The 11,979-nt window shown below is 34.5% G+C and overlaps 2 protein-coding genes across 5 annotated transcripts in view; both read right to left on the bottom strand.

The window, feature by feature from the left end:
• On the bottom strand, positions 1,695-8,765 carry LOC109825483 (PIN2/TERF1-interacting telomerase inhibitor 1). The gene is made up of 11 exons (XM_020392342.1): positions 8,661-8,765; positions 7,522-7,606; positions 7,355-7,431; positions 7,247-7,271; positions 7,087-7,177; positions 6,848-6,914; positions 5,961-6,054; positions 4,688-4,863; positions 3,055-3,282; positions 2,860-2,976; positions 1,695-2,168 (listed from the first exon to the last, which is right to left on the bottom strand). The coding sequence occupies exons 1-11, from the start codon at positions 8,736-8,738 to the stop codon at positions 2,106-2,108; spliced, it is 1,101 nt and encodes a 366-aa protein (XP_020247931.1). The 5' UTR covers positions 8,739-8,765; the 3' UTR covers positions 1,695-2,105.
• The window catches only part of LOC109825697 (protein REVEILLE 3), a 7,984-nt gene continuing 5,920 nt past the window's right edge, over positions 9,916-11,979 (bottom strand). For all 4 annotated transcript variants that reach the window (XM_020392571.1, XM_020392570.1, XM_020392569.1 and 1 more), the window contains exons 8-9: positions 10,656-10,756; positions 9,916-10,567 (exon numbers count right to left, since the gene is read on the bottom strand). In XM_020392571.1, the coding sequence (XP_020248160.1) occupies positions 10,552-10,567; positions 10,656-10,756 (117 nt within the window). In that variant the 3' untranslated portion in view covers positions 9,916-10,551. The remainder of the gene's footprint in view (positions 10,568-10,655; positions 10,757-11,979) is intronic.

The following is an 11,979-nucleotide window of genomic DNA, read 5'->3' as shown; positions in this document are numbered from 1 at the left end:
GAAGCGCACCTGGGCAGTTGGCTACTGCAGACGTAGGTACATACAACAACTTTAGCCAGCTTTGTGAGACTCCAATGATGGACCATTTTAGGGACCGTTGAGATGTCATTTTATTGTCACTGTACATGTTTGAATCTTACCGTTCACAAGCAAAGTTTTTTTTCTCTCATAGTTTCTATTTGTCCCCATATATTTTTAGCCAACGGATTACTTTTATTGGGTTTTTTAAACTAACAATTAAAATAAAAATAGAATTTTGTCCCAAAAGCAGCATTAAACTGCTTGGTTTTAGGGGAAAAAATTAAACTACTCTTTATTTATTATAACCAGACTATGATTAGTACAATTGAGTTACAATTTTAATAATAATAATTTAAAAAAACAAATGAGCGGATTATAGATTAACATGGATAAGAATACTAAATTACCTTTTCCAAATGTAAAAATTTATTGTTTTTTTCCATTTAATGTGATCTATTTTTAAAAATAATTTGAAAAAAAGATAAATAAACATGGTGTGTGAAGAGGTTGTCAAGTTATTACTTAAGCATTAATCATTATTATAAACAGATTACGGATAATAGATATATTACAGATTTTTGGTTTGTTTAAAATCTAGCAAGCACATGTACTCCATTGACATTAATTATAATTATATGCCTAGAAATAAAAATATTTTCTTAGTATCTTCTTAAAATGTGGCTAGACCATTTTAAGGGCTAAGCTTGAAGATTTACAGGGTATGAGTCACCACAGATTAGTAGTGGAAAGAGGTAGGAAGTAGAATCGTCCATCCAAAAAGGGAGACTCGTTGGGAACAAAGAATAGCTGGACTGGGTTCCTCTGGATGTCTCGCAATTACCATACTTGATCATAAGCAAACCGCACTTTATGCTAAAATCTATGTTGCTGTATCCGTACCCGTACCCGACACATCTGTAGCCATATCTAAACCTCTTGAATACTTTTTGAATATATGCAAATGTTTATTAAAATTGAATTTGAAAAATAGTTTCCCCTGCATTGCACCGACACTTGTATTTAGCAACACTTGTATGCTCTAAAGTTTCTAAAAGTTGGACTTTAATACTTTATGTTATGTAAAAGATAGAATTTTGCCTTGAACTGTCACGTGTGATGCTCACAAGCTAATTTTAGAACATTTTAGCTCTTAGTGATTGTTGAATTTAATTTAGCATTTAGTGATTGTTGAATTTACTGTTAGTTACGCTAGGATTCTATTGTAAGATATAATCGAGATATATTTTAGATAGAATTAGGGAAAATTTAACCAATTCAACAAACATAAAGGATTACAAATTTCAAAAATTAGTCTATGAGATCCCATAGGCAAATTTAGAGTACAATACTCTTCCGTTTACATAACATTAAGTTATAAAGTGCAACCTCTAGACATTTCAAGGTTTATAAGTGCTGTCAAAAACAACTGATGGTATACAAGATATTTAAATGCAATTTAGCTCAAAAATAATCTCGAAATGAAAGATAAAGAAAGATTAAATGGCAAACTATGGCACAAACTTACATATCATTTCTCCTTCCATATATAATTCAATTTCAGCATTTTAACACTAAACCAGACCTTAACAGCTGGTCGAAGAACTTTAATTTTGATATTTCTTGTATTCTGCATAAAGATTCTATACAAATAAAAAAGTAATAGAGACATTCACTTGACCAACAATTGATTTTCATAGTTTAGGATATAAAAAAACAAACAACCACACAAAGGAGATTCATCCAACATGTCACTAAACAAGAAGTTCAATAAATGCAATTTCTCATCACTCAGCTGCTCAGTCAGCATCTTTACCAACATAACACACATTAGATTACACAAAATTTTCCTCTGTTACACAATGCGATTCACAAAACCACTAAACTAGGCAAATTATTTTGAGTGTAGAAACCGCTTATAAGCATATGAACCTTAATCATGGTAAAACAAGGGCAAAAAAATAATCGCCGTTTCTATTCTGATCTCGATTCTGTATTAGCTCTTCTATTCTGGTCTCGATTATGTATTAGCTCTTATAAACGCCATAGAAGTGCCTGGCATCTCGCAGCTGAGCGAAGCAAAATTTTCAGTTGTCTTGAAGAAGAGAGACTTTCTTACCCTGTATTTGGAAGGACCTGCTGCCTTCCAACTGTACACAAAAGCCAAAACATCAGTTTACTAAATACTAACTCATGGACACAAAAACAGCACTAACAATGATTTGAGACTATTTTACAATCTCCATCGTATATGGAATAAACTACTGTCTCTGACACTTTTTGTCCAGTGAGATGATAATAAATCTATTAAGTTGAATGACGAATCCAAGAATAAGATATAAACTCGCTAAATGCACAACACGAGGGAAATGAAGTTTAAGAATTTCTGATTTCAAAGTTGCATTTAACTGAAGTATCTTTCTTTTATCAGGCAAATCGAAGTTTTTTTAAGAGTTCAATCAGCAGCACCAACTAAATGGTACCCAGAGTTCAATCTCCAGAACATTATGCTTTAGGGAAATTGATGGGATCATATAGTTGCATTAGTTCTTTCGATGGGATCATATAGTTCCATTAGTTCTTTCAATGGGATCATATAGTTGCATTAGTTCTTTCGATGGGATCATAAAATTGCATTAGTTCTTTCGATGGGATCATATAGTTGCATTAGTTCTTTCGATGGGATCATATTGTTGCATTAGTTCTTTCAAGCTCTAGTTGTACATTTCAGTGGAAAAGACCCACATGATTAAGGTCAAGACATTAAAATGCATATATAATACCACAATTATACATATATAATACCACAATTATACAAGTGAATACATTAATCGAAAATACCTTTTGTTTCAAGTAAGAAATAGCTTCACGACTTGACGAAAAGTTAGCAAAAGCAGACCCTGAATGAGCTTCCACAAGAAGTTTAAGCTTCTTTAACTTCAAAGATTGAGAAGGAGCCTGGCAGAGCACAAAGTCAGCTAAGCATCAGAGGTTAACAGAAACATGTTACAGACCAGTAAAGTTTGAACTTTCAACCTGACGAAGAAGTTGCTTGCACATTTTTTTTAGCTTAGTTTTAGGTTCAGGATTTGTCACTTTATCCAAATCCTCAGTTCTTTTCCGTTTTGCGGAACCATTGGAATCAGCAGAGATTTCACCATCGCTGTCATCAAAACTGGTCTTTTTCCCTTTCCAGTAGCAACCTGCTACCTTCTTTGGTTGACCTTTGATGCCAAGCCCCTGCTTTCCTGACGTAGCTTTATCCTGTGATATCAATATCAAAGGAAAGAAAGTACTTGTGAGTATGGCCCATTCCGTGTAGTTTTAAATGCCTGGTAGCAAGTAGGAACCATTAGTTGAAGTAAGAAGTCATGTACTTTAACTAGCTGAAAATTGGTATATTGATCTAACTGGCTGATAATGCTAAAAGCACAAATGTTTAATTAGAAATAAATGTGTATTAAACACAAATACTTGCAGATCAAGAATTAGTTGCAGTTCAAAGGCACTTGTAGAAAAAGTCAGCAGAAATAACCATGACCTTGATAAGGTGCATGCTCATAATTTCATTATACCTACAAGAAAAAAAACATATATGCTAGCATAAAGAAAAATAGCATCGTTCAACTATACAGTAGCTTCATGTATTAGCCATTCTGAAAGAAATATCCAAATTCACATAAAACTATGATATAGCAAAAATATAAATCATGTTAAGCATTAATATCGCTTGATACACGTTGTATATCTGCAATTCATAGGCTTAAAAGCTTTTGGAAAATTGGTTCTTTGGCATGGCATTGGAGCGCATGGTTCTATGAGCCTTGCATCTGATATACAGTGAGAATTTAGGATTATGCACATGGTGAGATAGAACATATTTAGTTGATCTCCAAAGAAATAGGTTAGTAATTATCCTTGCCCACCCAGAGATTTACAGACTGAAAATAGTATGTCTTGCTACCGAAAGCCTCACATGGATCCAAGACCAGAGAGGAACCAAGGTAAAGCTTATAGCCACTCAAAAGTGGGAGAAACTGTGCAATTTGGTCGCTTGATGGATTTGGCAATAAGAGATATAAGGTGTAGGATGAGTGCCACAGTAAGTAAGAAGACAAAACGAGGAAAGACAGTTCAGGCAACATGACATGATGACTGTTGAAATCCGATTCGTGAATGAATTTTGCAAACTTATAGCAAACTCTAAATTGATCCTACAGAAGTGATCCAATATTCCAATCACCGTCCTAGTGGGGGTATTTAAACAATTCAAATATGCACTGAAATTCGAACTCTGTTCACCATTGCATAAAATCACAAAGTTGTATGGGGATTGAGAAAATTATATATTTTTTCCATAGTAAAATGCAGATAAAGTGCCACTTTCTAGGCCTAAACTTGGACCTTAAGCCACAAATTTTTTATTTAACCAATCCACTAAAAATGTAAAGTCAGATGGAGTTTATCCTAGGTGGATGCTCACCATCTTTGAGCCACTCAACTACAACATTCTAAAATTGGGTGAGATTCCATGGAATTAGATCGATCCCCAACTACAAATGAATCCCAGAGGCACATTAAATAAACAAACTTTAAATAGTTTCTGAGAGAAGGTTATCATTTATAAAAGGCAAGATAAGTATCACATGTACTGAGGAGGTTCAAAAACCTGGACAAGTTTATATAAATTCTCTTGATCTTCTTCAGCAAATGGCTTTCTCGTATCTGAGGAGTTTTTCAATAATCTGGATTTACTGGTTCGAGATTGGCTTCCAAGAAAACCTCCAGAGACGAATCCATATTTGTGACCCCACCACTGCGCTAACTCCTCTTCATCTCTAGGGCCTGCATAAAATATGAAATTTCAGAGGAAAACTTCTGAACCACTGAAGAAGCATAATTAAGGAACAAAATGTCCAAGGCATATGGTAGGTAAGCATCATTAAGAATAGAAGACATATACATATAGCACTTTACATGATAGACTCGATAAGTACAATACTTAAACTCAACCTTAACCACTTCAATTAGTTCAACCATGATGAAAAATATTGCACAGACTTTTGAAGTCAGTATAATACTTAAACTCAAGCTTAACCACTTCAATTAGTGCAACCATGATGAAAAATATTACTCAAGACTTTTGAAGTCAATTCATAGAGAAGAGACTGGGATTTGTTTGATAAACATGTAAAAGAATTTGAAACAGAGTAATTTTGAAGCATTCTAAGACTTGGTTTGTGTTCTGCCCCAGTAAGGCTAGTATGCACGCCTCACAAGGTAATAATCATGCAAAACTAACTAGGAAGAATGGGATATGCTGCAGCCCTTTGCTGTTTAGAAGAAACATATCTATTGCCTGTTTATATCCTCATGACAGCTACTGCTGCCTCCAAATTTGTCATCACAGCTGCCGCAATTATTCAATATACTTTTTTCAATACCTTATAAATCAATAGAAAAAAATCCATCTATTTTTACCCTTTCTTTCTCGCTCATTATTGCATTTTTTTTCGATGGTGTCATACCGATGTCCACATATGTAAATATGACATGTTATAAATAATCATATATTATGGAAAGGATCCATCAGATATAATTTACTACTACTAATACAAATTCCTAACATGAGGATGAGGTGTGCACCAGCTTTTCACAAACCACAGGATATAACAGTGCAATACTGTACTTTATTATCATAAACAGTAGTTTGCTTGACAAATCCAGTTCTACCATCAGAAGCTATCATAAACAGATCCAAAAAAGAAACATCATGGGAAATTAAGCTATATAAACATAAACAACAAGCCAGTTAATACAATTTCATGATAGGATCAAATTCCACCCAAGAAAAATTACTTAAGAAAAAATTTGGTAAAAGATTAAAGGAGGTTATGCATGTGTGCACTGTGCACATAAGAATATGCAGATACATAAACTACCTTCTTTGCATGTAGTGGAGTCAAACACTTCTAGTGATACCGGCTCACAATCTTCAACTAGATCCATCTGCAAACCCTCTTCACTACTTTTCCCCTGCATTATGTGTACGACAGTAGATAGAAAAATAACGTCAATTTAACGATCAGAACCAGAGTTATTATGCACCATCAACAAATGAATGGCATAAAGTAGAACATAGGAGAAAACATGATAGCTGAACTCTAGAAAACATTAAATAACATGGATGTATGAAATATTGCCATTTATCAAGCACAACCAGTTTTAATTAGACCAACATCCAAATTCATATGAATTTTAACAGTAAATGGTTCAATAAAATAAGATTCTAAACACTCAAATAATGTTTGTTTTCTATACTAAATACAACAATAGTACTGCAAATAATGATAGATTGATGCATTAGATGCAGTTTCATCTGACAGTTATTTTAGGTCCTTTTCATGATCACTTGTGTGAGGATCATAAGGACTCTCTTATTTGATATATTAACATTTAAAAAGTGTGCTTGTCAATAAAATTTGAAAACAAAGCTCATGTTATTTGAGCTATATTGTACAGTTGTTTGGAAGCATCACTGAGCACAAAAGGGTAGTAGTTAATTAAATGTGCTTGTATGAATTTCTTGGGGCTCAATGCAAACTGTAAAAGGGACCAAACTAAATAAATATTTATTATCTATTTTATCCACATACTATATGATGCTTACAATAGCGTCCATAGAGTTGCATATCTTGAAAGCATGTAAACTAATAGGATAGGAATAAAAATAATGAAGGAAGAACAATTAACACTTACAAGAATTCCTTGGAGATCCTTTTCGGAATATGCATTCACAATCTTAGAAGGAAGAACAATTAACACTTACAAGAATTCCTTGGAGATCCTTTTCGGAATATGCATTCACAATCTTACCCCTTTCTCTCTTCTTATACCTGATCAATTCCTTGGAGATCCTTTTCGGAATATGCATTCACAATCTTACCCCTTTCTCTCTTCTTATACCTGATCAATACCACAAAGATCACATACAACGACAAAAAAGGTAAGCACAATAACCATATTCATAAATCACAAAATAGATTGAATGGAAGAAATTGTATCAACCTTCCTTGTGGCCTAGTAACCTTCGTAGCTTGATCCACAACAGAGGTGTCTTTTTGAGAATTTTCTTGCTCAGTATTTGTTTCCACAAGTTCTGCAGATACTGAAATCACATTATGGGCTTGATAATTAAAAGGTCCTTGATTGATTTCATTTCACATACCTTTATCAGATGGATCAGCAACTTGCTGCAATTAGAGAGAAGCATGTTAAGTATTTTTATCAAACTCAAGTAAATAAATTGAATTTGGGTAGGAGAGGGAGAGATTACCACTTTCAGTCTTTTAAGAATGTTATCAAATTGAGAGGTATCAAAAACCCAATTATTAGTCTTATCAACACCTACACCTGTAATTGCATTCAAGAACATGTGTCAGAAATTTTTACAACCCCAAGAAATCACCAAGCAACCATTTTCGAATGGATAACAATATTGACCTTTGGTGTCCTGTTTGTTTTTAACTCTAACATGTCCTTTAATCCCTTGCTTCTCTTTGCCAAGGCCTTCACCTTCTTCCCATCCCTAACAACAAACATAATGACCAAATCAGTTGCAAGCAATAGTAGAACATTAGGGCTTGTTATTGGGAGGGTTTTGGTTGTGTTAGTTTTGAGTAGTTTTTGTTGAGGGGTTTGTTCCATACACAGGAGAGTAGTTTGTAACTGATAAGCTAAGTTGCATGGGTAAGGCTATGGACACTAGTGCGGGTACGGGATACAACAAATTTGTAAAAGGTAGGGTACAAGGACACGGTTAAATATAAGTATGTTATGTATATTTGTATGTATTAAAATCAATAATTTACATAAGATCAATTTGTATATTTACATGAGATTAACGTATATGAAATAGATTATAAGTGTAGGATGTAAGTCCAAGAAGTGTACGAGTGTTTAATATATTTATATTAAAACATGTATTATATAATAGAGTATACGCTTGAATCAACATATGCATATATTCAAGAAGTGTCCAAGAAGTTTTGGTAAGGGTACGTGTCAGGTATGGGTATGGCTGCCAGGTGGCATAGCTGATAAGCAAGTTGCACCTATCAGGAAGTAGAGAGAATTGTTTGTAGATGAGTTTGTATCCATCTCCATACTTTGGCATTGAAGAAAAACTAGTCATTCTTACCCAAAAAAAAGTAGATTAGTAGCATATTTTTGACAAAGTGAAAGAACAAAGAATCCCCGTGAATCAAATAGCATGCACGAGTACTCAAAACTGATTATGTGCTCAATTGATTGCGGAAATGAATAGGGAAATTAAATGGGGTAATTTTTTGGGGGGATTAATGATACAAACTGCTTAAGTTTCCTAATCCTAATAATATAACAAATCTACAATTGGTTCTCTCACGAAAAAAACGTGCAACTGCATTGCTGAAATCAAATTCTTCGCCTATTATGATTTCTAGGGTTTCTAAATGACATATCATACAAAAGTGAACCATTTACGATAAATTGCTCGGGTAACTGACCAAATTCTAGGGTTTCGAACTAATTCAACATTCGCTAAGAGGATCAATGTTAATCAAAGCCCTAATCTTGAGATCTAACGGTAAGAAAAAGCTCACCATTTGTTTCATGAGGCGAAAGGCGGCGGATTGCCTGGCGACGCCGGCGTAGCACAGGGGAGCTTCAGGCGAGGCCATGGCTCCTTATTGCAATGTTCTCTGAGACGCGGAGCTTAGATGCGGGGGTTTTAGGGTTTTGAGAGTACGAAGAAAGAACCGCAATCTACGACAGCGTACAGATGTTTTGCTTTCGGTAGTGCACGCGAGCCCAGTTAAATTTTATTAAAGATTAGGTCCGGCCCGTTAACAAAGGCGCACGCTCCGTAATTGGGCTGGCCCATGAACATGTGATGCGTAACACTAACAGGCGACGAAGGAGAACAAATTTAAGGGGAGAGTTTAGAATTACAACAACTAGTGTGCTGTACGTGCGATAATTCTTTTCCACAATACAGTAATTATGTTTTTAAACGCCGCAGCAAGATTTTTCTTGAATTGCTACAGTATCCCACGTTTTTTAATTATTACAGCATACTCATGCTACAGTATTAAGAATGACGTATTAATATTTACTATAGATTTACTGTAGTATGAACAGCGAATCTTCGATTTACCCATTTGTATAGAGGAATAGATGTGAGGGCAAATTTAAATTTACCTTCCGTGTGGGGGCTACATAACGAAAAACCTATTCTATGGTATATTGATAGGTAAACGTTGAGCTCCATTCTTTTTTTAAAATTTTGGTTAAATTGATAGATTTTGAAGAATTATTTCACTCCATGCACCAGAGTGAGATTGAATCATAACCAGGGATCTACAGCCAATGAGATATGTCAAACATATTTGTAAAATTGATAAAATTGAATACTTCAGTAGAGGTATGTAATAATACATAAGCTATTTTATAAATTGGTAAGTAGAAAAATGAAGCAGGTGATTAAAAGGTGCTTGGTAGAGCTTGTTTTTCTTGGTCAAATTAGCTTTTTAAATTAGATTTTTCGTAAATCGCAAATAAGCTAGCAGTCTCATTTTTAAAAGTCAGGGCTTCCCTGATCTTAAAAAACTTGAATCATCATGAGCTTGTCCGTATTAAACATGCACAAGTTTCTTACATGCGCAATTTAAGAAGTACAACCCAAACTTTTGGATACCAAAATTTGGTATATCATGTAATAAGTTTTCAACTTACAAGTTACAACAGAAAGATTCAGTTGCAGTAAAATAAAAGGACACAAAATGGCATAAATTTATAGTATCAGATGACAAATAAGTCACATCTGATTATATGAGCAAACTGAAAAACAAATACATATAAAGGAAAAAAATAATAATAATAAGATGATGACAATTTACATTTTACTACTTAGCTAGCAAGATTTATGATGAAACCTGCCACTGTGAACATGGTAACTGCTCTCTAAGCATCTCCTTTTTAAAAATGAGATTACGATGCATATATAATACCTCTGACATACAAGCATCGAGATCAATGTAACATTGCAGAGCATCACCATCATTACTACCACCAGCGCGGCGACAACAAGTCTCTATTCAGCCAAAACCAAGTATTGATCTCTCAAATACCATGCAAATCAAAGCATGACGTATGTACATAACATTAGTATAGACCGAAGTATCCATAAGGTAGTAAGGCAGCTACCGATAATTTATATATACATCGCAGACTCGCCATATACATGGACAAAATCTCACCCACAAAACGGGGCATTGTCTTGGTATCTGTACAGTGATAGTACACCCACAACCACTTGCCATGAGAAAAGATCAATATCACAAAGCTTCAGTATTAACAGGCCAGGACAGCGGAAATGGATGCAGAAACTTATCTATATCTTCGGCTCATTGCTGCTGCCTCCAAGGTGTAAATACACCATATTCAGAAGCTTATCACATTTATTAGGTTATAAATACAGAGGCTTATCCATGATTATTCAACTTTGACCCTGAAAATTACATATATATATGTGTGTGTGTGACTGTTAGCACTGCAGACATTTTGGGTAACAGCAGATATAATGATAATCCACTTACATGGATGAACCATTCACAATCTCATCAGCTTCAATGGTGCTGTTAGCACTCCCAGATTTCACTTCTTCAGAACTGGCTTCATATGATGACAGCAGTTTTCTCTGCAAGAATGAAATATTTCATGTCGTATTCAGAGAAGTTGAGAAAGATGTAAGTGATGTGTGATAGATGGTAAACATAAAGGCATGCAAGCAAACCTCAAACTTCAGGAAAACATAAAGGCATGCAAGCAAACCATCAAACTTCAGGATACATGTGCAAGAATGATAAGAAGAAAGTATGTCCCTACGAGAGAGACTTAACGATATAGCGAATAGCGTGTTGATTCAGATAAAAAGTAGGTCATGAAAGTACACAGGTTAGCTTTTATTCATTAAGAAAATTGGCAACTTAATCACTATTCATGTCTGCTTAATCAGCATTTGTAGGGGCTCATAACACAATCTGATGTGTTCAAGGATCGGGTTGCATGAGATTCAAAATTCTGAATCTCATGACGACCAATTCTTAATCAGCCTTCTTTTTTCTTAGAACGCGGTAAGAACTAATGACCAAGGCCTATGGTTTGTTATCATATCTCGACTTCAAGTGTTCAAAACCTACTCTGAACATTCTTTTCTGGTATCTAAGTGGTATCCACATATTTAGTTGTACATGTATGTCAATGAGTTCTCAGATAATCTGTTTCAAGAGTGCCCGTTTGTTCTTTATCAGGAAAGGTTTAGGCTGAAAAATTCTCTCTCAAGGAGTAGAAGTAGTTTGCTCTCTCCAATTAAGATAGCAATCGAAAAATTGCTGCTTGTGTTATGAGAATTACACTTGGCTCAACATTTTGAATGAAAAGATATGAGTGGGAGGATTTTCAATGCTGAAGGACATGGGGTAAAGCTTAACCAAAAGAAGGATACAGTTTTAAAACAACTGTTATAAAATTTGAAAATAAATGAGGATCAGCTCTATAGGGTTTCTGGGGAATAACGTGCATTTACTTTATCAACAGCAAAATCATTCTTTATGCTAAAGCAGTTAAAGGTATACAGCATATAAGCATTAATATACAAAACATGTAAACATCACGCGTCTCTAAGATGAACAGTTAATAAAACACAATAAAATAGGCAGATTATCTAGATATATCCAAACGTGAATTAATTTAGTTGTGAAGCCTGGCACACATTAGATTTCTAACTTGTAGTCCCAAATATACTTTCATGAGTGACCTCGTGGATTTTAAGTATCCAACAACCAAAATATGGATATTTACCAGGTAAGGATGTGTGTTCTCTGATGCAGTATCTGCATTTTGAAGAATTTACTACTACAG

This window comes from Asparagus officinalis, chromosome 10 (genome assembly GCF_001876935.1).
Source record: "Asparagus officinalis chromosome 10, Aspof.V1, whole genome shotgun sequence".
In the NCBI taxonomy this organism is placed as follows: Eukaryota; Viridiplantae; Streptophyta; class Magnoliopsida; order Asparagales; family Asparagaceae; genus Asparagus; species Asparagus officinalis.
This window is presented reverse-complemented; position numbering and strand designations above follow the sequence as displayed.

Excerpts from the sequence above, each read along its gene's own strand:
- LOC109825483 (XM_020392342.1), bottom strand. The coding sequence starts at position 8,738 with ATGGCCTCGCCTGAAGCTCCCCTGTGCTACGCCGGCGTCGCCAGGCAA. Across the intron at positions 7,272-7,354 it reads TTCTTAAAAGACTGAAAGTG|CAAGTTGCTGATCCATCTGA; the intron begins GTAATCTCTCCC and ends CTCTAATTGCAG. Across the intron at positions 7,178-7,246 it reads TGCTGATCCATCTGATAAAG|AACTTGTGGAAACAAATACT; the intron begins GTATGTGAAATG and ends CAGTATCTGCAG.